At 37.1% G+C, this 27,334-nt stretch overlaps 1 protein-coding gene across 1 annotated transcript; it reads right to left on the reverse strand.

The window, feature by feature from the left end:
* Window positions 1–460: 460 nt before the first annotated feature.
* On the reverse strand, window positions 461–25,871 carry TMEM47 (transmembrane protein 47). The gene is made up of 3 exons (XM_053580438.1): window positions 25,405–25,871; window positions 9,957–10,097; window positions 461–3,817 (listed from the first exon to the last, which is right to left on the reverse strand). Exons 1-3 carry the CDS (start codon window positions 25,628–25,630, stop codon window positions 3,639–3,641), a joined length of 546 nt encoding a protein of 181 aa, XP_053436413.1. The 5' UTR covers window positions 25,631–25,871; the 3' UTR covers window positions 461–3,638.
* Window positions 25,872–27,334: the final 1,463 nt, after the last annotated feature.

A 27,334-nucleotide genomic window follows, 5' to 3' on the forward strand; every position in this document is an offset into this window, starting at 1 on the left:
TGCATGTGCACACATGCACACTGAATTTTTAGTTTCTAATTAAAAAAGAGAGAAAATGCAGACAAACCTGCTTTTAACATACTCTGCAAACACCGAAAACTACACAAAAACCAAAAGACAGTAGTATCAAACCCTTCCCCTACTTGTTTCAACTGATTCGGAAGTAGGAAAATATGGTAGCCTGCACCTCAACTCCCATCTGTGTTTTAAAAGAAAGTTAAAAGATATTTAATAGCATTTCTTTCTTTTACCACTGTTCACACAACTCAGCTTTAATGTTTTGAAAACAATGAATATCTTTTCCAGTGGATGCTTTTGCCTTCTTTGTAAAAAGTGAGTACGTCATTTTAAGCAGTTTTCTAACATATATTTTAAAGGAAATAAAATGAAGACATATAAGTTAGAAGCTTTGTCTGAAGTGTTTACCCAGTAGAGAAGACACAAAGTCGAGCCATTATCAGTGAAACCACTTTTATTTTTATTTTTCCACATAGATAACTTCATGTCAACTACAAAAATCATGAAATGAACAATTGATCATGAAACTGCAAACTCAAAATCACCAGAGTGATAAACAGGGTTTTCTCCCAGATGACTGTTAAAAAAATAACCAGAATACCACGAATTCATACTTAAGTAGTAAACATGTCATATATTCAAAAATAATAAATATAGAATAGCAGTAGAGAAACTCATAGCATAAACAGCATGAAGTATATTTTATTTCTTAAGACAGATGAGATTTCTAGGCACAGTTTTAGGCATTAAAGAGGACACAGAGGCATAGGTTAGTGTGCGCTGCTCTGTACAAAAATACAGTCTGAATAAATTACATTGCTAGCCGTACAATTAGACGTCACTCACCAGTCAATTCATTGCATGTTTAATAATATATAGGTACATGCTAATCCATATATATCATTTATATTTCAAACACATAAGTCTCTCTATATTTATGTCTTTAAAATTTACATGTTGAACTTACAAAAAGCTAAATAGTTGTGCAAGAAATCCGAATAACTAGCCCTGCTGAGTACTTTATGCTGTATGTGTGTGAGTATATATATCTCTCAACGATAAACAGTGGGTTTGTGGCTAACAATTTTGCTTAAGAAAACATCAAACAAACCTAAAGCTGCAAGATGTAATGCTAATGTAGGTGAACATTTTACTTGTGTTTATTCTGATAGACAAAAATAGTATTTTGGATGAACAAAAATATTCATGTTGTACTCAGTTTGTTAGTAATGAAACACTTCCAAGTACTAGTGATGGTAGAAATATAGCACAGGGCTCTTTACTGGGAAGGGAAAAAAGTTATGTAAGAAATCTACTTTTAAGTAAACTGCAAATACGTGTGCCTCAACCTAGAACATATTTTGTCACTTTCCAGCTTGTCATATTGACAGAGAATAAGAACTTGATAAGACTCAAGATATGATACTGGCTTAACAGCACACTGCATCCTCCTCCACTAGGACCAAGAAAAGTGCCTCATTGATGTCAGCACCAAGTACTGCTCTTTCATTATTCAGTAATAAAGAGATCTTCTCATAATAGTGTTTAGTTGCCCAAATCTCTATCCAAATATCATATTTCTCATGCTGTTCTGATAATACACAATTAACTGCAATACAGGCTGCCCCAGATTTTACTATTTCTCGAGAAAGTTGCTTTAAAATCGTCTATAATACTAATCACTTTCTGAAAAATTTCCACTCATGGTTTCTTAGGATTCTTTATAGCACTGTATACTTTCATAAAAGTTTCTCTCTGATGTATTTCATCAATTTTGTCTATCATTGGTAAAATAAAAATAAACCTGGTACTTCATATTTGTGATTCTACAGAAAATTCATAAGATAAGCAGGCTTTTTTACATTTGAATAATAGTTTTGTTTTGGCTGTTGTTTTTGGCAACCATTCTTAAGACAAGCTGAAAGCAGAACTCTGCTTTGGGAGGTAAAGCAAATCATTAAATACCATTGATAATGGTCCTGCTCTTAACAGATTTTGCAATACAGTAACACATAGGTACATTTTAAATGATTTTTCCAATGTTTCTTCTGCAAGAGGGCCAAAACCAGAACATACTGTTTTAGTGTCTTCATTAACAAAAATAATTATTTATAACTTTTATATTAGAACTGTATATTTGATACAAAAATATGTTTATAATTAAACTATCCAAGTTTGTATACTAAACAAAATTAACAGAAGTTTGCAGTGTGAGATTAGGTGCAAACTTATTCCCTATTCTTGATACTTTCTTCCATTTGAATAGTCAGTGATTCCCTTAACCTAAATCTATCATAATTGTGTGTACAAATCAGCCCATCAGTTAACTTCAGAGGACCAGGTGATAATCAAATGAATTCTATTCCTCTATTTGAGACATTTAGACATTTATATAAATCTATCACTATTCCTTTTAAAAAAATGAAGACATTTAAAATACTTGCAAAAAATAGCAGCCTTCTATTTTAATGAATTTTACACAAAATGATCATCCTAATTGCTACTCTCTTTTGAACTACAGAGCTTACAGAAGAATCATTAATTTTCAGAATAACATCATTTCAATTTTCTTCTTACGCAATTCTATTAACACTTTCCAGTGACACAGTAGAGAATATAGAGCAAAAGCTTTAAGATACCGTACTTTTGTACGGTAAGTGTGAATACCAATCTAAGCCTCTTAACAACGTATACAAGGTTAGTGTTCAAACCACTTCACTAGAGCAAATATTAATTTTATATGTAATAGGCAAATGTATGTGGAGGGTTAGGGAACAACTTATTACCATTTATACTAATGGTTCACCTTCTATAAAAACATTTAAGCTTGTTACATATGCACAATTGTTTGCTGCAATGTTTGGTAAATGATTTAAAGGGTACCAAAGCAACTCATGCATGTTTCTTTCTAGTTGCCCCAAGGAAAACAGAGACCCTCAATTTTCCCCCATTCTAGATAGAGCTGAGGCACAATTTTTAACCACATAATGAAAAGCACATGTCTCTAAGGCTTGACTCCCTTCCCAGGGAGATGCTGACTGCCAAAGCATAACCTCCCATTAAAAAGAGTATTCTTAAAGGTGGAATGTGTACCATGAACTAGTTACATTCACAACTCTCGTGAGATGCTGAAGGGCAGTTCACTCTTCAAGGGCTCATTCAAGCAAATAACCAATAGCCAATATAGTCATTGGGGGAGATAAGCAGGCGATAAGGGCTCTAACAGTGGAATCTTTGTCAGGGCAAAGGAACTTCTAAATGCTGCTTATGCCAGCTGCTCCCCTGCAGGCAAAAGGAGATTCAGGCAATTCTCATTCCAACTAGTTTCTCACAATGGTTGCTGTCATATAGACCCTTCACTTGTCAAGAAAAATGACATGAACATATTGGAAATTTGCAGCATTTGCCTACGTCTAATCGGCTCTCTTAATTTGTGCAGGTCCCTAAAATGGATGTAAAAGCTGGTTATGATGTTGACAGCCAAATGGCAAAGGATATTAAATCAACTGAGCAAACTGTTTGATGCTCCACAAGTGTTTTAGAAAACAGCAAGTTAGAAAAGATGCAGACATAATCCTTTTGTTGGATGGTGGTTGTTTTTTAATTTGAGACTATTGGCTCTAGTAGTAGTCTTCATAGTTCTTAGGGTTCAGACAATAAAGGATGGCACCCCCAAATGAAAATATAGTCGCACCCCAGGCCAGGCCGTAACCCCAGTTGAACTCGTGGTAAATTTTCAAGCTCACAGTTTCAATGAACTTGATTGGGTAAAGAACCAGGCTGCAAACCTGTAAAACAACTGAAAGAGAAGCAAATTAAAATTAGAAAATGTTCTTTACAGGAAATAAAATGACATATAAATATCTATGTGTGAGAGTTAATTTTTAACCAAATAAACACAAAAGCCAAAAAATTTAAAGTATTACTTATTCTAGGTAGCATACTTTAAAATATTAACTTTTCTGTTTAAACATTTTTTCACAATATGGTAAGAATTACCCTGTTAATAACCTGCCAATAATTAGTTATAATAACTTATGGTGAAATAATTAGTACAATATAATTTATATGAGCACACAACATAGTGAGTCTTATCTTACAAATACATACAAAATCACCACTTTTTTGGCAAGTAGTACTGGTTAAGCTAAACCTCTAAATAACTCCCTAAGAATAGTGTGAACCCAATGCCAACTAAAATTCTTGTTATTTGTGTTCTTGAGGAATGAGGGAATTTGAACTCATTTCTACTAATGAAATTTGTCAGCCTATGATGGAAATGTGCTTTCTTTGTCGGTGTTGCCTCACAGTACCATCTAACTTGGCCCACTATTCCAGAAAGTCCTACTTTAATGTCTTTGCTTACAGGACTCTAATTCAAAATTGCCTTCATTCATTTCCTCTCATCTAGTCCACACCTCTCATTTTAAACAGAGGCTCAGAAAGAGAAAGGAGTAAGTCACAGGGATAAAAAGTCAGATATTACCAAAGGAAAATAAAACAACGAAGGAGAAGACCAAATTTGGGAACAGAGATGCTCTACTTAAGGAAGAGCTATGGCCTCAACTAAGGCAATAATGGCAGAGTATGAAAAGAAGGTGCAGACTTAGGAGATAATTTAAATTAGCCAGGTCCCTGAATATAGAATTGACATAAAGGAAAACAATGATTTGGAGAACAAAAACATTTGGCCACAAATGGTTAATACAGTGTTTTTCACTGTTTTTTATCACTTGAACCTACAGTTAAACTTCTGTGGCACACTTAAATTATGTTGATTAAAAAAAGAGTGAAAAAGGGCGGCGCCTGTGGCTCAAGGAGTAGGGCGCCGGTCCCATATGCCGGAGGTGGTGGGTTCAAACCTAGCCCCGGCCAAAAACCAAAAAAAAAAAAAAAAAAAAAAAAGAGTGAAAAAAAGAATATACTTACTATGGTTTGAACTTCTTTTGAAAATAATTTAATTATCTTTAAAAGTTCGTGGCACACCTAAGAACCTCTCACGCATGGCACACCATTTGAAAACCACTAGGTTAATACAAAACTATCAATTTTTGTGCTTTCTTTTTAAAAATTTAATCTTTACTAAGTAGTAGTAGTATGACATCATTATCGGGCAGTAATTCGTAAATGGTTCCAGCCAAAGAGTAGTTCAAAATTGGTACCTGGAAAGAAACATGGAATCTAAAGGTTTGTGAACAGAAAAACTCCCTTTTAGTTTAAAAACTAAGCTGGACACTGAGTTTTCTGCCAAAATCTAGACTTGAAATGGTTCTGGCCATCTTGTTCTCACTGTGGCTTAAAGGATGGTGATGAGAGCTGAAAAAAAAAAATCAAGCCTCTAATCAGAGGTAGAGATCAGAGATCAGAGATTGAAGTCTGTTACAAGACCTCCCCTACCAGATCACCATTCTGGATAAAGAATCATTTAGGGGCGGCGCCTGTGGCTCAGTGAGTAGGGCGCCGGCCCCATATGCCGAAGGTGGCGGGTTCAAACCCAGCCTCGGCCAAACTGCAACAAATAGCTGGGCGTTGTGGCGGGTGCCTGTAGTCCCAGCTACTCGGGAGGCTGAGGCAAGAGAATAGCGTAAGCCCAAGAGCTGGAGGTTGCTGTGAGCCGTGTGACGCCACGGCACTCTACCCGAGGGCGGTACAGTGAGACTCTGTCTCTACAAAAAAAAAAAAGAATCATTTAGAGGAGGCTTTTTGCAGATGTAACAGAAAGGAAGCATCCTTAATAATGCAATCAACAGGGATTCTGTTATTTAAATATGAATTATGAAAGACTGAGAATGCTCTGCAATTTGTTTGAAAGGCCTGGAGAGAAAAAGAAAACACTGACCCTAAGTCCCTATGGGGCACAAAAATGACCTGCAGACAGTTTAAAACCAGACAATAAAAGAAGAGAGAACTCTGAAAGAGGTAATCCCTCTGATTTTACCAACTCTTCAGTAAAGAGAAGTGGATGCCAGTTATCAGAATCATGCCTTGTATTATCTATCATTGTCCGTTACACACCCAAGAAATACGCTGCAGTCAACTATACTGGAAATGTGCACAGATTTCCTTAAGTGCTTTGGTTCAGTCATGCTGCCCTGGCCTCAGTTTGTGTTTTTTATGACATGTCAAGTTGCTGACTTCCTTCAGGTATTGCTCCTGAGAAATGAAGTAACTGAAGTTACAGGATGGACTCCAACTGCAGTCCATAGTTGGAAGCTGAATTCAAATTCAAGACTGATTCTGCTCTTGTTTTCTACAAGTGATATGTACCCAAGTAAAGATGACTGTGAATCCTTATTTGGGCTTTCAAGTCAGGTAGAGTTAAAGCCTGGGTCTGCAACTTACTAATTGGATAACCCTGAGATATTACTTACCCTTTCTGAGCCTGTTTCTTTGTTGATAATATGGAGAAAATAAATACCTAACTTTAAGATTATTATATCAGAGATCACATACATATGGTAAGTTCTAGAAGTGCAGCAGATGATAGATGCTCAGTTAATTATGTTTTATATTGTTATATAAAATATCTAATTCTGAAATGTAGACTCCTAGAACTGATGAGAAAGAGAGTTGTGGGAAATAGGACAATGTTTAAAAGGGTTGCAGTGATGATATGATGGCTAGTTCTTAGCTCTTCTAATAACTATTTAAGCAGGTAGCAGGCCCACCCTAAATAAAAGACCTTAGAGAAAAAAAGACAAAAAAAAATCTTTAAAATGTGTTTGACATCTTTATAAGACTTAATCATCAGTTTTCAGTAAAAACCCTTAGAGTATATTTTCTAACACCAATAGTATACTTGCACAGCATTCAGGGGTCCTCAAACTATGGCCCACGGGCCACATGTGACGGTGTGATTGTATTTGTTTCCGTTTTTTTTTTTTTTACTTCAGAATAAGATATGTGCAGTGTGCATAGGAATTTGTTCATAGTTTTTTTTTAAACTATAGTCCGGCCCTCCAACGGTCTGAAGGACAGTGAACTGGCCCCCTGTTTAAAAAGTTTGAGGACCCCTGGATAGGTGTTCAACATATTTGTTAAATAAACAAATTGAGAATGTAAATAAATAAAATACCATTTTTATAATTATTACTTATATGAGCTGTTTTGGTCCTAACATTATATAAAAAATGCTGCTTCTAAGTCTCAAAGAGAGAAATGAAAAAAAAAAAAGAATTACAGTTAGTCAGTTGTTTACATGCCTGCTTTTCCCCACCAGATTATGAGACACATGCCTTAGCCATCTTTCCATCATTCATTCAAAAACTATTATCTATGAGAACCAGGCACAGCACATGGTACTGAATGAATTAAGTATGTAGCCCCAGATAGAGATGTTTCCAAGTGGTAGTGATGTGTCTATTTTATGTGCAAGTCTCAGAAGAAAAAAAAATATTTCTTTGCTGAGATATATCTCATGATCTATGTGTGTGAGCTCCAAGATACATATGGAAAAATATAGTCTATTTTAAAGTAGACCAAAATAAGCAAAAGGGGAAATGGCCCCAAATACATATTTACAACGAGTCACTAAATTACAAATGAGATAAGCCAACCACTGGAATAAGTATGTTTACTAAGAAGCAAGCAAAATAAACAACCATAACTTTAGTTACCATTGTTTCAAGTAGGCAGATTTTCCAACTTCGCTAATCTTACACCCATTGATAATGGATTATTATGTGCAATGAACAGCTTTTCCAGAAATTAGCTATAGGCAACAAGTGGCTTTTCCAAATGGAAGAGAGAAACCTTTTCATGACATGTTATAAATAACCAGTAAGTTTTACCTTGCTTATATGCAAATTTAACGCTAACCTAATGGTTATTTCAAAATAACTTTCCATAATCAAGGCATCAAAAGAAAATGAGTAAAATTAAATCTCAGCCCATGTAAATTTTTTAAATGTAGCAGTATAATGTTCATTTTCAGTCTCAGTGGATAAAACAAACTATATAAATTTTGCTGCAGACAGACGTTCCTTTTGTTATTTTGTAATTTACTAATATTTGTGGTAGTTAAACTTCAATCAAAATCTTTATTTTGGTGGAGCCCATTACATTTAACTTATGTTCATTTATAATATATCTTCTGTTACAAACAATACTTTCACATTTTCATAAATTTTGCTATCCTGAGAATATACAGATTTTTTTTTTTTTAGAACAAAACCTGGAAATCTTTATTCTAAGCATGTTTATAATAGATGGTACAAACAGTGGATTTCTTTATAGATTCTATATATTTTATTATATACTAAGTGAAGGACTAAATAAAATAGTCCTTAACTATTAAATACGCACAATAATATTGGATATTTATAATAAACCTTTTTATTATAGAACATCCCTATACCATCACAAAATGAGAAATATCTATATATTACAAAAATTACTCAAAACAGAATTATAGTTCTAAAGAATGACGTATCATTTCAGAATAATTTATCAAAAAATTGTATTATAATTGATTAATCACTGTGTTAAATTCTAGGCGCAAAGACAAACATACTACAACTAAAATGCCTAAGTTATTTCATTCTAAAAATAGAAAAAGAACCATAGTAAATCCATGAACCAAGAAATAAACTAGAGAATATAATGGAATCTTTAAGGGAATCTTCATTTTGTACTAAATCATTCACAATAGAGATGTTTATTACACACGAGAGCAATAAAACAATGATACTAAGGTCACTGCCTAAGCCTTCAAAGTATGTTTTGAAACCATGTTTTCTAATCTATCAGAAAATATTTGTGATGACACTTTGGCCAGTTTTATAAGTGGTTTAATACCTATAAGTTTTAGCCCATAATAGACAAACTGCATGAATGAGTGAGGGAAATCAGTCATGCATGAACCACTCGTTTTAAGATTCAGAAGTCCCCTAGCCCCAGAACTGCCAGAAACTACCATGTGATCTTAAGCAAATCACTTTAAGATTTGAATTAGATGTACTTTCGGATTCCTTCAGCCCTTTGGATCTTTATTTATATGACACCTACATTCTGACCAGTCTTTATGGATATAAGAAGATGAACAGAAACAGTGGGGGGCAGCAGAACACTTCTCATTTTACATTTCTAGTTCAAACTATCTTTAAATCCTGAGAAATTTCATCTATTCCAATCTTTAAACAGCTTTTAAAAATCCATCCAACAGCCTAGACCGTTTTGTCAGTGTCTTCATTACTGACAGTCACAGGGGCTTATTTTGCAGTCTTCAAATCAGATATGACTGACAGGGTAAATTGAAGGCACCACAGAATATTTCAGTTAGAGTCAAAAAGAACAATATATTCAAATGCTTTCTTATAAATGAAAATTCAAACTCACATCAAATCACATACTGAACTTTTAGTCTGTAAGCCTCTTTTCTAAATAGCTCCCTGTCTTTTAGTTGATATTGGTTGATATTTTAATCCAAGTTGTGCTTCATAAATTGATTGTTAAATTAATGAATATACAACTGACTTCATATAATTGACTCATCTGATGATTCAACTTGTATGTCACGATTTTTCAGCATAACTAAGGTTAGTTCCAAAAAGATGTATGCTTTTAAAGGTACATACTTTGGAATGATTTTTCAGTTCCGTATCAGAAAATATAATGTTGTCTTAAGATCAGCAAGGGGGCAGTAAAAAGGAAAAAAAACAACTAGATATAAAGAAAGACTTGGGAAATACATCTGCTGCAATTCCTAAGATAATATCCCTGTCAAGAAGTATTATTTATTCATGTTTTAGAGGTTTAGAAGTTGCCAGTGTGTTCTAGAAAATGTTTAACATACTGAAAACTGATAATAGGATAAAGTTTAAGCAATTTACCTTAAAATATAAGAAATGCTTCTCAATTTACAGCAAACATGAGAAGGGAGGATGGTAGAAAGGCTCATGAAACTTTAATACCCATTTGAAAGTAATGAATCTATTTACCTGCTGCAAAAAGCATGACAGCAACAGGTCTGTAGAAGCGCCTTCGAGATCCCACGCAGATAGAAATCAAACCCACCAGGAATGCAATGAGAATGATGGCAGCACCGCCTAAGAGTAAAGCCAGAGTAGCGATCTGCCAATCTGGAAAAAAAAGAAGAAAGGCATGGCTTTTCAGAAGTCTTCAAAGAATCAACAGAACTGTGCTCTGTAGCCTTCACCTTGCTATGGCTCAATAGATGTGATTTTACTGCATACTAAGCATCCTTTGGAGTTTAAAATGTTTCACAACAAAAAATTAATATAAATATCCTTATTCAGAAGAGTCTGCTTTGCTAAGTTCAGCAGTTTTTAGACCAGGGGTTTACCAGGTTTTCCTCTAAGACTCTATTAAGTATTCATGTTAAATTGAGTGCCCCCCCATGACCTATTTTCAATATTATTATAATTTAAGTTTTTAGTGAGCTATAAAGTTCACGAATCTTATGTATAGAAAGTAGAGAAGTTGATGGGTTTTTATAGATATTTATACATCCACATTAAGACTTAGGACATTTCCCAGAAGGTTCTTTTGTGCCCTTTCTTGGTCAATAACTTGCCACCCAGGCTACAGAGTACATGTCACCATAAATTAGCTGAGTTTTGCCAGTTCTTAAACTTCATTATAAAGGGAATGAACTCTTTTGGGTTTGGCTTTTAAGTCTCTCATTTTTATCCATGTTGCTGTGTGTGACAATAGCATATTCTTTTTTATGGCTGTTTCATCTTGGCAAGCCTTCCTTCACCACATAAAAATCCCTAGATTTTTATTTGCCTCTCCCCTCTCCACTAAAACAACCTCTGGGCATATTAGCATCAGGAGGATATGCTGTTTGATTTTTCCTGCTTTTTAAAAAAATTTCATTCTAATTTCGCTGTTGTATTTTACCATTGCAGGGATGGTTTCTGAAATTAAGTATTCCTAGGGAGCCAGAATGGACTCAACATGACTAATCAGCTCCTGTCTTCATTCATCCACAGAAACAGCAACTGTGTGTTGAACACCTACTATATGCAGGCCTTATACACTTAGACATGTAAGTCTCATTGAAATTCAGTTGTCAGTTCTTATAAAATAAATATGAAGAAATAGTATGACAGAAAATGGGTCCATTTTCCATTCATAAGAAGGGTACAATGTTCTCTAAGGAGAACAAAGTGAACCTGTGAAAGTACTAAATAGTTTAGGAAACATCATATAAAATGATTCTATGAAGTGGAGCACTCTTCAGTGGTGGCTGTTTAAAAGCCCTGGGCTGTCTCTTCTGGCCCTCAGTTCAATGCACGTGCAGCAAATGCAAATAGATTTCAATCTATGGTTAAACTGCAATGGATTCTACCCAAAGTCCAGAACTCATTATATTTTGATGCTTTCCTCTGAAATAATCCCTCCAGGAAGCTTTCAAAGTGCACATTTTGCTGCAGTAGATAAAGGATAAGCAGAGAAAGCCATCCCACCCAAAGATTTTCTTCTCTTATTTACACTGTATATCCCTGCCTCAAGCATCCTTTCCCATATCCTCTCCTCCTAAGAAATTCTGAATGTTTTATAGGTGCTCAACTAGAACTTGCACTGAAATCAGAAAACAAACAAGAGGAAAAACAGAACAAATCTACACCTCTTAAAATATAAAGATGAATTAAAGAAAGTGAAGAGCATTTTTATGCCATCTATTCGTAACAAAGCCATTCAACTTCAAATTAAAGTATATCAGGCTTTCAACTAGCAATTAAAAGGATAGGCATACCATGGCTTTTGTTATTCCATAATAGTATTTAGGTTTGAATTAAAAAGCCAAAAGAATAATTCTTATATCTGGAAGTTTCTACATTTCTTCAGAAAAGTTTAGACATAACACAATTATTTTGCACTTCATAATGGAAATCTTTCTGTAATATGTAAGTTGAAATTTTTGAATAAAAAATGTTTAGTTACATCAAAGTGTTTGGGGTACAAAGAAAAGAACAAAATCCCTCCATCCATCCATTCATCAAATTCCGGAGAGTTTGATTAAGAGAGCCTAGGCTGAATAAAATGATTATTACTTTTAACAACTGTGCTCAAATTATTTTATATTCCATCATGAAGTATCCTAAAATAGCTAGGCATGGTGGTTTATGCCTGTAATCCTAGCACTCTGGGAGGCCAAGGTGAGAGAACTTGACACCAGGCATTTGAGACAACCCAGAGCAACATAATGAGAGCACATCTCCCTGAAAAAAAAAGAATTCAGAAATGAAAGTTCAATGGACTGCTTTCTCTTGATCAGCTTTCATATAGACTAATGTGCATAAAATGTTACACATTTGATTGTTTTCACTTTCAGCACAAAACCACACAGGAATTAATTTTGATCATTTTTCTGTATTTTAAATATCCTCAAAGAATAGCTAAAATGCACATGTTGGTTTGGCATTTTATAAACAAAATAGGTAAACTTTCCTCATAAGGCCCAGATAATAAATATTTTCAGCTCTGTGAGTCATGGTCTCTTTTGCACCTTAACAGGGCCCTGTAGTGTGAAAACAGCCACAGACATCATGCAAACAAGTGAGCATGGCTGTGATCCAATAAAACTCTATCCACAAAAACATTCGATAGGTTGGTTTTGACCCTGTCACACTGGGTTGCTATTTGCTGACCCCAGGTATATGCTTTATATTCCATTTTCAAATGTTGACTTTGTTTTTCTAGGTAAAGGCCTCTCAAACAATACAAACACACAATGAAGTCAACTTGATAAATGAGTAATACAGGAGTGCAAAGTGATACTTATCCAATATAGCTACAAAAATCCTACTTGCACCTTATATTTCCTCAAAATAGCAATACTCTATTTCATATGGAAAACAAAAATGTAAGATGAGAAGGCTCTAGGAGAATAAAGGTTATCAAAAGGGACTAGGACTTAATTAGGAAAGGAACCTCTTGTAGCACAGGAAATACTTCTGAAAAGAAGATAAACCCAACCAGTTCTGGATTTTCTCCTAAACGTCCTATGTTTACTTTCAGTACTAAGATTGTTGCCAATGAGAGTTTACTCTAGATGTAAAGTCAACAAGAAATATCATTAGCATTACCACTGCTGTGATACTGCTACCCTTCCCTTTGGCCCACAACCAGAGGGATGTCTGCTCAAACAGAAAAGCCATTTTATTTTTTAAGAGAGACTAGAAATAAGTCGTAACTACCACTGTCCTGGCCAAAACCTGGGGCTCAGAGTAGATTATTCAGACTATATCCCTGGTGGATGGTGCCAAGTTTTAGAATTGTTGTCATCATATCCATTTGGAATGATTCACTCAGGCCAGTTGCCCAGAACCAAAACTTTAAATTGCTGACTAGTTGAACCTCAACCAGAAAGCTGAAAAGTGGTTAGATATGGCCACTACAGTCAAGGAGGCCTAGGGTGCTTTTCAAGGTTCAGCATGGGCATTTTAGAGCTGTGAACAGGGCTTGTGGCTTTGTGTCTTTTTAACTATAATCCATTGTCCAAATAATCTGGCCAGTGAACTAAACTCAGGGACCACGTAGATTGGCCTGTTACCATTTTCCTCTCTCTTGCTGAATAAGACTGAGATACAGGGAGTAAAAAAGCATATGCTATAGATAACTATTTTATAGATATCATTAAAATAATAGGGTAGGCTTTGTGTTTACATATGTAAATAGGTATTTACTTGCTAACCAAGTCCAATGCTAGATTTGTTAAGAATATATACATATAAAATGTTTTATTACATACTATAGGACTTGCTCAGTTTATAGTAATATTATAATAAGTGACCAGAAAACTTGTCTTACCCTAATGATTTTTCCATTAAAAGGTATGTATGACACAAATACTCGCTATCCCACATTGTGTTTGCAAAACAAAATGTCATAAAATTTTCAGTTTTGAGCTGGGGCTTCAAAAAAGTCATGTATTTTAAGTTCTCATAATCAGTTATGAGAGTTCTCAATATCATTTATGACTGATTTCCCTATTAGTCTTAGTTCTCCAATTATATCCCTCATAGTGTTTAGTCAGATAAAGTGTTAACAGTCCTTAGAGACTTATGACTCTGTATTAGTTTCCTACATTTCTATAAATGTAGAGTAACTGTGGACATAAGCCAAGCCCCACAGAACATCAATGGCCATAGTGCTCTTCTACAAACTGCATGCTTTGCACAGTTAAAACTGCTATTGTTCAATGTCAGGCCAGCTGATTGGAAATCTGAGTTTAGTTTCTAAGACCTGAGAGAACAGGTGATGGTCAATTTTAAAGAAATAAGGTACATCCTTGGTCCATAAACCCATGAGGGCTCAAATGGGCTGAAGGCATGTTTTAGATCTAGAAATGAAACCTGAAATGAGGCTGCCATATTATAATGTCAGGCTCTCTCCAGACTATTTTTGCAAAATTGCCACAGTGACACTCTGGGAGGAATTAGAACTACACCTAGGGTAGTCCAAGCACAAGATAAGTATATGCTTCTCTGTTAGTGCTTTGTCTAACAGAAAAAAAGAAAATATGCTAGAAAATAATAGGAAAATATATATAGATAATGCTATATTTTCTCCTGTAGTTATAAGCTAAAAATCTAGCAGTCCTTATATTGTAATATCAAGTCTGACATTAATTTGCAACTCAGGAATTAAATTCAAGTCCTCTTTCAAGGTCTTCTTATTAGCTGGCATCACAGTTTTCGATGTCTATAAATGTTTCAGTATTCTGCAGAATTGTGCTGACTGACTTTAGCAGTTTAATACATTAGACTGGTCTGAAATCACCACTGAATTATGAAAATTCTACAGGCCAAATTATCACTGCCCATTTGAAGAATGCTTATTCTCTTAAAGCTTTCTGCCTTCACCCAATTCATTTTGAAACTTTTAACTTGTCAAACACTGGCTAATTTATTTACCCCTACAGGTATTATTTGTATGCTGGGATTAGTTGTACTGTAAGTAAATCCCTGAGTACATAATTCTACTTCTTTTAGAATCCTTTAGAAATTAGATATAATTAAAAAGCAATGAAGAAGCAAAATTTTAACCTTATAAATGCATGGTCCTGCTGTTTGTATGGGTATTATTTCTCTAAATGTATTCTATAGTCTTAGTGGCCTATCCTCACTTTTCTACAATTCTCATCGCAAATTAAAACACTCATTTTTGAAAACTTTTATAATCACATTCAAAATTATCAGACTGGCACTTGTATTTTCAGTTTTGATGCTCTCCAAAAGGAAATTATATTAACCAAAATGATGTATGTAACTTATCTTAACACAGCTCCTTGTAAATTATCCAGAAATTCTCCTAAATAGATTAGATCCTGTTCACTCATTCTTGGCAAACATTTGTTTTTTCTAAATACCCTTATTTACTTGTAGGACATACATACAGCAAAATATTTAAATTAATTATATTGGCAAGAACTTACACAGTTAAATAAATAATTGCCAATCCCATTCCATCATCAAGAATTAGAGGGCTGGTCAACCATGGTGGATCATGCCTATAATCCTAGCACTCCGGGAAGCTGAAGCAGGTGGATTCAGACCAGCCTGAGCCAGAGCGAGACCCTGTCTTTAAAAAAAAAAAAAAAAAAATAGCCGGGTGTTGTGGCAGGTACCTGTAGTCCCAGAGACAAGACTGGGACTTGAGCCCAAGAGTTTGAGGTTGCTGTGAACTGTGAGCTGTGACGCCATAGCACTCTACTGAGGGTGACAAGTTAAGACTCTGTCTCAAAAAAAAAAGAAAGAAAGAAATTACAGGGCTGGGTGTGGTGGTGTGTGTCTGTAGAGGCAGGAGGACTGTAGGAGCTCACGAGTTCCAAGTTACATACAGTGAGCTATATGATCATTATATAAATTCATTCCAACCTATGCAACAGTGTAAGACCCTGTCTCTAGAAAAAGAGGAAAGGAGGGAAGAAAAAGAAAGGAGAGAAAAGAAAGGAAGGAAGGAAGGAAGGAAGGAAGGAAATGAGGGGAAGAAGGCAAGAAGAAGAGTAAGAAGGTAAGAAGGAAAGAAGGAATGGAAATACTGGGATAGTTAGGATTTGTTCAAGAGAAAAAAGCTCAGATAAAGAACAACATTTCAAATGCATCATATCTTTTTCCCAACTAGCTCACTTTGTGAGAATTCTGACATTTAATTATTTTCATCAAATGTAACTAAATAGATTTTTAAAGATTAATGCTAAATACTTCTGAGTCTGGACAGAAAGGCCATATTGTCATATATAAAAAATAAGTCAAAACGGTGCTGTTTTTTTTTTGTGTGTGTGTGTGTGTGTATGTGTAGAACTATAAACAGCCTAACTACTTCCGAAAGTATTAACATCAAATGATATGCTTAACTTTATTTTAAAGGTAATCTGCATGTGGCAAAGGAAGTAAAAATTGAACCTGTTACTGAAGCAGTTTAAACTTTGCTCTCTTGGTTAAGTTGCATTCTGACCTACATTAATTTTACACCCTTTCATGATGTAGACACAAATGAAGGCAGTCGCAAAAAAGTGGATTCTAATTTCAATACTTAAAATGGCTACCTCTTCTTTTCAAACTGATATCGAAACTGACATTTTTCACGTGCAAACAAATATTTAAGGCAAATAATTATTTGTCTGTAATAAAATGGCAAACAATATAGACACCATGTGTACCGTGTTACACAAAGTAAAGCAGCGACTTTAGATACCCATGTTAATCATGTTGCAGCAATAAAGACTGTTTCAAAAGTACAGTGCCAACCTGATTTTAAACTACAAAAACAACACCAGGTAACCATCCAAATAAGTGATGCAATAACTCCAATGACCAAAGTGCATGGAAAATCGTAGTTGTCCAAAAGTGCCAGAGAGGTTACTAGTTTTCAACCCATGATAATTTTGTTGAAAACCTTGGAGTTGTTCTGTGATGTAGGAAGAATATGCATAGTTGTTGCTTGACCAAATAAAGGGACATTTTAGCTGCTTCACAGAATATTACCTTAGAAAAATTCAATTTATAATATAAATGAAATGTAATTTATAATATAAAAACAATAACATATGGGTGTTTTCCCCCGAATGAAACAATTGTATACAGTACTTAGAAAAAAGCTTTACTATTAAAACAAGTTTCAGTATTTAAACAAAAAGAAAGACTATCACCTCCTACTGTTTCTTACCCCTTAAGATTCCATTAACATTTTATGGTAACTAATATTACCTAATGGGTACTGGTATTTCTCATTAATCATTTCTAATCACGGCATTTCTATAAAGTTGTGATGAGTTATACTGAACATTTTTCCTTTTTCACTCTTTGAGAAGAAAACCTAAAAAGGCTACTATTTGGAAAACTTGATTATTTGGAAAAGCAGGAAGAAGAAAACCCACACTAGGATTAGAAGTAGGTGACCTTCCTCTAAGCAACTAAAAAGTTTTTGTGATGGGTTTAGGGCAGCTAAGAATAGTCAAAGGGTAGCAGGAAGACATCCAGACAGCCACCCACAATCAGTTTTAAGATACTCCTTCAGTAAATGTGGAGGGATTAAATTGGTAAGGTAGTGCCACCTCCTTCTTTCTTATAGCCCTCTGCAGAAGTAAAACTTCTGTTTCCTTCTTTATGGGATTTTGTACATTTATTTCATTAATTTGTTGAAAAGACACCATTTGTTTCATTCATCACCTCTCACCACCTACCACAGTGCCTGGCACAGAGTCACTGGCTAAATTTGTACCAGGATAATATTTACCCCTTTCTAGAAAAATCAATGAATATGTTTCAATGAAGTTAACTCATTGTGTATATATGTAACAAGATAGGAATCTGGAGGAGAGACATCATTTCTTTCTCTAAATCATCTAGAAGTATTAGGAATAAACTATAGGTTTCATCTATAGAGCACTATGTCAGAGTTCTGGTGAATATTTGGTTTAGGGACCTAAAATAAATAAAATCCTCTTTGATGAAAATTTTAGAGTTATTTGTGGGTGTCTTTTTTTATGTACAGAGAACAGGTGATTCAGGGGTCCCAACTTCTAATTTTTTTTAATTTTTTTGGCCCAATAAACAGACATTTTTTAAACAGTATTAAAATTTGTGACATTACCTTGAAACATGCCTCATTAAACTATCACTTTAAACTTCACAACCCTTAGTACATTGACAGAGACAAAGATGATCCAAATATTTTTTCCTGGTTCTTTGGGAGACCACAGATGTCCCCGTGTATTTTTGTTTAAACAGGAGCCTATAATGCCAAAAGAAAGATTGGAACAGAATAGAAAATTGGTATTTCACAAAATCTCACACCAACCTAGAAGCAAAAAGGTTAAGGGAAGGTAGCCCTGTTGAATTCTCTTGAGAACTGATCTAACAGTTTGTAAACATTGATAATATTTAGCTGTCAGTGCCTTAAATGTGTGAGGTTAAGATTCTGTTTTAAGGCTCGGCACCAGCCACATACACCAAGGCTGGTGGGTTCAAACCCGGCCCAGGCCACCTAAACAACAATGATAACTGTAACAACAACAACAACAAAAATAGCTGGGCGTTATGGCAGGTGCCTATAGTCCCAGCTACTTGGGAGGCTGAGGCAAGAGAATGGTTTAAGCCCAAGAGTTTGAGGTTGCTGTTATGCTGTGACGCCCGGCAACATATCTCCAAAAAAAAAAGATTCTGTTTTAAGAAAAATCAATATGTTTTGAAAAATTATTTTAAATAAAGTCAGACTGCAATAACAACTTGTTGAATGAAAACTTATATTCATTTAATCAATTTAAGAAACTTACATGGCAGTTATCTATACACTTTTGGAATTATTTTTAAACTTAAAATTAAGAGATTGTTTTAGAGTACCCCATCCTGGAGAAACATGAACTGGTCATGGTAAAAATATAAATTTGATGATAATAAACAACTAAAGTCTAACTGATTTATCAATCCATAGGATTCCATTTAAAGACTCTTAAAATACTCTCTCATAGTGATTCTATGTGAAATCAAATCATAGATAAGAAATCTTACAAAAAGTGGGCAGTTATGTTACATGTGGTCCTTAACCACTTTATCCAAAATTCCATATATTAACCTTCAGCACCAAGAGATAGTTATCTGCAATAGAAAATGTTGAAAACCAACCATGCTAAATGATCCCTCTCTACTGGGTCTTTTAACATCGCAGCCTGCCTCATTTCTCTTATCCATGCAATCGATGTGATTTGACCAGATTGTTTAAAAATCTTTTCTATTTCAAATGTGTTATGATTCTGTGATTCAATATATGGGTAACTATCAAGAGAAGAATTGTGATTAAAACAAAGGAAAAGCAAGCAAACAAAAACAACTCTGTAACTGCAATGCTTCTTTAGCACTACAAAACTTGGCTCCTGTACGGAATGTTAATGTTTTAGTGTGTCATGTACCAAGCATCTCATCAAATGTATTCAAAACTTTCTGAAAAAAAAAAAAAAAAGAGTAAGATTTTTATCATGAAGCATGAAGTAGCAGATTAACGGTCCAGATTCTTAATCAGTTTGAGCGTTGGTCATTTGAGACTGTAAACTAAACATGTCTCTATTTGTGGACAGGGTAGGTTCTTGAGTTCATTTCATCTCAAATCCAGAGTACAAGGGACCAATCATTAAAGCCATATGTTGGTGGGGGAAGTTTTTGTCCTAGCCAGACATTATTTATATAATTGATTCAAAGCTCTTAAATACAGAAGCTGTACAATTATCTTTGTTCTTCAGAGGCAATAAAGAATCCAAATTTGCAGCAAGACTGCAGCTAGAAACATGTGCCAATAGCATTTCCTATCCCACGTGCTCTTCTACAATGTGACCTTGCCAATGGTCGATCCAGAGGTGGAGTCCAATTCTCCTCCCCTTAAATCCTGGTTTGCCATATGACTCCTTTGTAACCAATGGAATGTAGTCGAAGGGATGTGTGGTTTATTTACTAGGCTAGTTCAGAAAGAGCCTGGTTCTCCTATGACTTTTACTCTGGAGGAAACCACTCCATTTGTGAGAGATCCAACTATCTTGATAATACAATGCCAGAAGGGCCACCTGTAGGAGCTCCAGCAAGAGTCCCAGCTGAGTCCAGCCTCAAAGCTTGTCCTACCAAGGTGCCAAACTCATGAGTGAAACCATTTGGAAAAGGATCCTACAGTTCCAGATGTTCCAGTCTCCAGTTATTTAAGTTATTCTCAGCTATGGCCCCAGACATTCTGGATCAGAGACAAGCCATTCTCATTATGTCCTATTTGAATTCCTGTCCCAGAGAACTATGAACATAATAAAATGGCTGTTATTTTAACTATTGAATTTTGTTATAGTTAATTCCTCAGCCATTAGGAAATGGAGCACTCTTGGTAAAAATCTGTCTCTGGTATAGATTAACTTAGACCTTGGTAAACTTACAAAAATGCCTGGTCTCCTCAATAATGTGTAGGGATAACATTAGCTACCTTGCAAATTTATTGTGATATTGGGAATAACTGAGGTGTCTGACCCATAATAATACCGAATAAAAGGTAGCTACTTTCGGGTAATAGGTATCTGATGCCGATCTACCAAGAGCATTGTTAAATGCTAGGTAATACATATCAAAATTTAAACTTGAAATTAACAAAGTATCTCATTATGCAATGCAGAGATATTTTACTACTTAAGGGGGGGAAAGGCCTCAATTGTTGAAATAATATCACTGGGTTCTTTTGAATATAATAAAAAAGCACAATGCTAATAAGCAGGTACTTTCATATATCTAATCGTCATGACAAACCATTTTAAGACATTAAGTTGTACGAGGTCACATGATTTTAAGTGGCCAAGTTCAAGTCAGTTAGAATGCAAAATCACATGTATTCTCTACAATACTACTCTACCCTACTATAGGATTATACTGTAATTTAGCATAGCTCATATGGTTTGCTATTGTATATATGTATTTACTTACTTATTTAGGGGCACCCCTCAGAACCAGAAGAGAGTCAGAAGTCCCTGCTGTGGTATTTTGGTAATGTATTCTAGATCTACAACTCCTTCCACTAATAGGTCTAGTATCACTGGCTGTATCTATGGTCTAAGTGGCCGTACCATGAAACAGAGACATGCAAGAAATTTCCTGACAACAGGTAAAATCTATGCTTCAGATATGCCTTTGTTTGTTTCTGTTTTGTTGTGAAATGTTTTATTAAAGGCCAGGCTTTTCCCACACTGATCAAATCCCTTAGCTGCCAAAGACTGATCTAACTGGCTCCCTGGGGATCACAATCCTTCTATGAATGTGAGCAAAAGAGGAATTACATCTGGCCACAAATTAAAATGTCCTTTGTAAAAGTACATCTAGAGAACTTGAAAATCAAGAAGATACTAAAAGAAAATCACCATGACAGTCTTGATATAAAGTATGCGTGGTTTTCTCTAGTTTATTAGTTAAGAAAGTTTGAGCATTAACTGGTATTCTATTAATTTGTATCCCTCTATGCTGTGTAGGTTAAATGAAACTGCAATCAAGAAGAGGGACAGCTGTAGTGATTTCCAGGTTTGGTGAGCTGTTTGTAAACATGCATCAATATCTACTCATTTCAAACAATGCTCCCTGGAAAAAATAAGGTGCAGATTCAAAATATTTACAAATGATACATGTCTGAACGTAGAATCAATGTATCTCAGATTTTTTAAGATTTGCAGGTGTTCAGGCAGTTCTTTTTATCTTAAACTACCTCCTAACACAGGTTTTCTTGTCATTTCCTTTTACTAAAATTTAACGAAATTATCTACATACAAAACCTTCTAAAAAGAATCTCGTCGACTGGAAATAATAATATTCACCTGTTATTAGCATCTGGCGTACTGCCATTTCAAAACTACAAGTGACTCACATTACAAACGCAGCTATTTTTAGGACAGTACATGAATTCTGTTAACAGTATCCCTTGAAAAAGGTACTATTTTATCAAGCATTTTGTGGGTAAAAAGATGCATAAATGCACTTGTTATATCTCCAAATTACTGTCAGTAAAATATTTTCATTTGGCCATCTGTATGTCCTTGCTTTTTGCTTAGTCAATAAATTATACAGACATCAAAAAGCAATCTGCTTTATATGAAACAGTTATATATTTATAAACTTTAAAGAAGAAATGCAAAATCTCCCTAGAGCTTATCCAGCATATTTGATGGTAAATTTTAGGGCATCACCATAGAGTATATACTTGAGCCAATCCTATTTGCACTAAGGATTCTCTCTGTTAATTGCTATGACTGTGAAATCCTAACAATATTCTAGGAATATTATTTAATAAAGTTATCAAAATTAAAAATGATTAAGCAGAAGTCTAAAACATTACTACAATTTTAATAAGATCTAAGATTAAAAGACTGCCTGAAACAGTACTGGGGAAAACGATCCTTAGAAAGAAATTATGTGGACGGCAGCCATGTGAGTACTGAATATTCTAAACTTCCTAACAAGCATACTTTATTTTTTATTTCCATTTCCACCATGAATGATAGTCAATTAGCCGTTTTCTCATTTGTCTTTTTAGAAAACTTAAAAATTTAAGATGAGTGCCTGGGCTGCCCTCCATACACTGAATTGGGACACCAAAGAAAGGGATTACGGCTGACTGACAACAGGATTACTGGTTTGTACTAGAAGTGCTGACGCAACCTTCAATACACCAGGACACAAGAGGCATGGTTCTGTTTTAGCTTAAAACCATAAAACGGGTATGAACAGCAAACGATGCACATTTGGTACAAAATTAAAATGCAAGTTGAAAAATAATAGCGTAGGGGAAACTTTCAGTAGAAACTGGGCCTAAGTAGGACATACTATTATCAGTAGAAAGCATTCCTCAAATCTTCCTTGTGTAAATACAAGCTTGCCTCTTCAGGGCAGTTTTAATTCTAATTAAGACAAAGGTTTTTAATTAAGCTCTAAAGATCCTGGTGAAGGCCTTCAGTAAAATTGTCCTTGGTGGTTTCTCCCAAGGTAATTTACTTCGAGAGACAAGTACATCTCTTACAAATCCTCAGAAAAGACATTTCCCTCCTTGCTTTCTGCTACTCCACACAGGAAACAGACTGACAAAAGCTGCCTCTCCTCTGAACAGGCAAGAAAAGCACTGCTGGTTTCGATTCAGGCATTTCCCTCCTTTTCAAAACACTGGTGGATAGAAGCGTTAAGTCTGCCTAACAATTTAAGAAATTAGCACATTTTGTAAAATGGAAACCACAGCACTATTCTGTTTTGTTTCCTTTCCTCCACCCCCTTGTACACCACCACCACCACCACCACCACCTTGGAGAACAAATTGCAACACACAGAAAGTCACCAACTTGTTCCAAATAGCCTCTAACAAACAAACCATCTCTACTTTTTATTCATTTGCTGACGAATTCTACTTTTTCTAGACTGAAACTTATTTTTTAAGCAAAATACACCTAAAGGTAATTTTCAGAAACCCAAACGCAAATACATGTTGGGGTATGGGTTTCAGCAAGGGGGTAAAATAAGGGTAAAATAAAATTCAGGAGGAAAAAAAAACCTCAAAAACTCTGCCTGCCTTTGATTTTTACGTTGTAGAGTCCAATTACCACTGTATTTGCATTAAGTTTATGTCTCCCTATTTCCTTTCCTAGAAGGGAAAAAAAAGCTGAGATAAATGGGTATAGAGGCAATTAAGAAAAGATTAGCAAACACTGCATTGAGCTCAACAAACTGGAGCTGGCTTCTCCCCACTCCCTACATTCCTGGCCAAGAGAAAAGGATACTGGCTTGAAAAGCAATGGGAGTTAAAGCTGGCTTTTCTAACCTATCTGAAAAGTCTTTATACAATCAGGGGGCTATTATTTCAAGAGACAGACAGAAAGGGGCAAAAGATTCACGTTGCTAAGGATACATGCAGAAGCTGGCATTCCTACATAAATTTCCATTTCTATTGAATAAGTAAAGAAAAGATATTTTCCACAAAGTTTATTTAGATCCCCTGGTTACCAAAGAAAGGAATTTTGCTGATTTATTTTATCTTCGGTTGTAAACAACCAACCCTGAAAGAATTAAAGGACCTAAATGTTGACCTCCTGCTGCCAACCAGTCCCCTCCACAGTGAATTAATCAACAAAGATGAAACCCTCTAATGGGAATTTTCGGGTAATATCAAAGAAAAAGCCTTTTGTAAAAGCAAATTTTCTGCAGAAACTTAACCAAGTGAACTAATCTCTCCTATAAGAAAAACCAAAGACAAAGGAAAATCTGATTTTTGTGGCTTTTTGTGCTATTTCAACTTTGTTGGAACTTGAAACCTTTCCAGGAAAGCTTTATAAATAGTCCCAGAGAAGACATGAAACTGTCAGGAAGGAATTTAATGAGTTTCTCAGGTGTGCGTGTGTGTAGAAAATCAAGGGCAGGTCCTTTCCCTTTATTCTCCTTTCTCTGCACTGACACCAGCAGCTGAAAAATCGAGATTAGAGAGGAAGGCTTTGCAGCAAGAAACCAGAAGTTGGCAGATTTCTGCCCTAAGGGTATAACTGGGTCGCTGGAGAAGGCAACTGGATGATCAGGGAGGAAATAAAACAGTAAAGTCCTGCGACTGGTAGCCCCAATGGCTACCTTCTTCTCCATCCCTATCCCATCCCTTTGCAGCTTTCAGGAATGGCTGAATAAAGCACAACTTTCCAAGCATCTGTGAGTAGCTCGTGAAAAAGAGAAAGAAATGTCTGGAGGAAAGAGGAGTCACTTAAAAGAGTGGGAGAGACAGAAGGGCAACTCACAACCAACCACAGTGTCACCCAAAAAGGGGAAAAAAAAAATAAACCTCTCTCCCAACTCTCCATATCTCTCAAAAATTAAAGAAAATAAAATCCAAATTGAAGCTCACTGGGGGAAAACTCACATAAGGTGAAAAAGACCAGGCAGAAAAGTGAACAGTACTACGAGGTAAACCTAGGCAATTTCCTCCTCGGGAGAGTAAGGGAAAAGGAGGAGAAGACTGAGCAGAGAACCCGCAGCATCTTGGTGGAGTTGGGGCGTTTTTGCTGGTTTCTTTTCCCACGGGGGTGGGGAAGGCGTTGCATTTTTTACACAGCCACATGGTTCTCGCCTTAAATGATAACAATTACAGAAAATAGCATATGTGTTACTCCAGAGCCGGAGGAATGGCCACGGGAGGAAGGAGAGGGCGTGGGACGTTGCTTTAGGTTCCGTGACCAGGAATGGGGAGGAGAGGGGAGGGGAAGAGGGGAAGGCAAGGGAGGAAGCCAGGGAAGTGGCTGGAGCCCCGGGATCCGCGAAGGGCCGGGACGGACGAGGACTGGGGACACGAGGGATGAGGAGAGACGGTGACCGTCCTGCCGGCGGGGCGCGGGGCAGTCCGGGGAGGGAGGCAGGGGTCGCGCGCGGCGCGCCGGGCCCTCACCGCTGCTGAGCGTGGAGTCGCAGTGCCAGATGTCCAGGCTGGCGGGTTTCCTGCAGGACTCCCACAGGGACAGGTAGTACTGGTGGTCAGCGGTGACCCACGCCGGGCTGAGCACCGCCCCCAGGTCCAGACACAGCGCCAGGAAGATGCACACCAGCCCCACCAGCTTCAGCGGGGTCAGCACCGACACGCGCACCTCCTCCATGCCGCTGCCCGCCGAAGCCATGCCCGGGCGCCGCGGCCGCCGGCCCCGCCGGAGGGGAGGACGCCAGGCGGGTCCGGAGAGACCGAGCGCGGGGACTCACTCCCTCGGAGCTCCGCGCGCCTCCCGCCGCGCCGCGAAGATGTGTCTACACAGACAGCGGGCCCGGAGGGGGTAGTGGACGGCAGCAGCTGCGCCTCTCCAGCCACGGACCTTCACCGCCTGCTTCACACCGCACTCTGGCCGCGCCCGCGCTAAAAGCCAGAGCCTGCGCCCGCTCCGCCCCGCGTGGCCCGGCTCGCTCCGCCCCGGTCCCGCCCCCGGCTGCGGGAGGCGGTGCCCAGTGGGGAGGAGCAGAGGGTCCGCACTCGGCAACTCAGGGCTCCGACTCCAGGCGCCAGAGGCTCGCGCCCGCTGCGCCCCTGCCCCGCCCCTCCGGCGCTCAGAGCCCAGCGTGAGGCCGCCGCTGCCTACTGGCAGCCCCCAGTTCCTCGAAGCCGCCTGGCCCCTGACCGCCCGGCGGGCCCCCAGCTACGCTGGCTCCTGGGTCGCTTCGCTGCCCCCCTAGACCAGTCACGTGGGTCTCCCTTTCTTAGGGAGCAGAGGTGGGTCGTTTTCTAGAACGTGTCAGATGTGATTACTGGTATCCCAGGCTGTGGCCCTTGAAGCAAGCACAGGTCCTGTCTCTCAGTGATGTAACTCTCCCCTCTTCAGCCAGTTTCACATCCTGAGGGATTTGGAGGAATGAGGAGAAAAGTGACTAAAGGCATTTTATCCTCTTTTCAAACCCGGGATGGGACCAGGACTTGTCCCCGCACTCCGGTTTTCGTATTTTTTTCACTTCTCTCTCAAGCCTGCTGCTGCTTCTGTTTTCGGGGCTTGCTTGCATCGTTTGCGTCCCTTAAGAAGGGCGTTTGCGGGAGGAATGCAGAGACTAAAATGAGGAGAACTCCCGCAAAATGTGGATTCAGTAAATCTTTTGTCCATTTCTGCTACTCTGCCCTTTGCGTATTGGCTAAAACCTTTATTCATTTCACTTTGCATTATGCCAAGCTGGGTATCATTCCCTCCCTGGGTATTAAGACGTCCTTGTCCCCTGCAAGACCTAGCCCAGGGCCTGCGATAGGAAACGTGGTGTCTATTTTTCCTGAATGGGAAACTAATCAGTCTACAAATATTTATTGAGCACTATGGGCTAAGGATTCAGCACAATAGGACATTTTCCCGGTTCTTAAGGAGACGCTCTATTTATTCCCTTCCTTACGTGAGAACAAAATACTCCTTGACATTAAAATCGCAGTTCTGTAATTGGCAAGTTTAGACGGTAATTGTCATGTTATCTGTCTAGTGTATCTCTTTGACTACTGTCCATCTATTCTATAAAATCCACAATTTATTAAATAGGTTATTGAATAGGTTATCTGATATGTTTCCAGATCTTTCACCATCTGGAAAACTTGTTGGTACACTGGAAGTATTGGTTAAGAGCTGAAGAATGAAGAAACACCCCCTTCCTTCTCTGAAACACCATCCTCAAGCTGCAAGATTTCAAAGTAATACATTTTAGATGGTAATGCTTTCCCTTCTAACCACGTCTTACCAGAGGCTGATCCCATTTTGAATGAAGCAACATTTTCAATTCTAAGAACAATAGAGTTAATGTAAAATAAGAACCAACCCCAAGTGAAACAAAAGCATGGGGTTTTCACATCTACAATTTAGGGAACT

Source organism: Nycticebus coucang, chromosome X, assembly GCF_027406575.1.
Source record: "Nycticebus coucang isolate mNycCou1 chromosome X, mNycCou1.pri, whole genome shotgun sequence".
Taxonomy (NCBI): domain Eukaryota; kingdom Metazoa; phylum Chordata; class Mammalia; order Primates; family Lorisidae; genus Nycticebus; species Nycticebus coucang.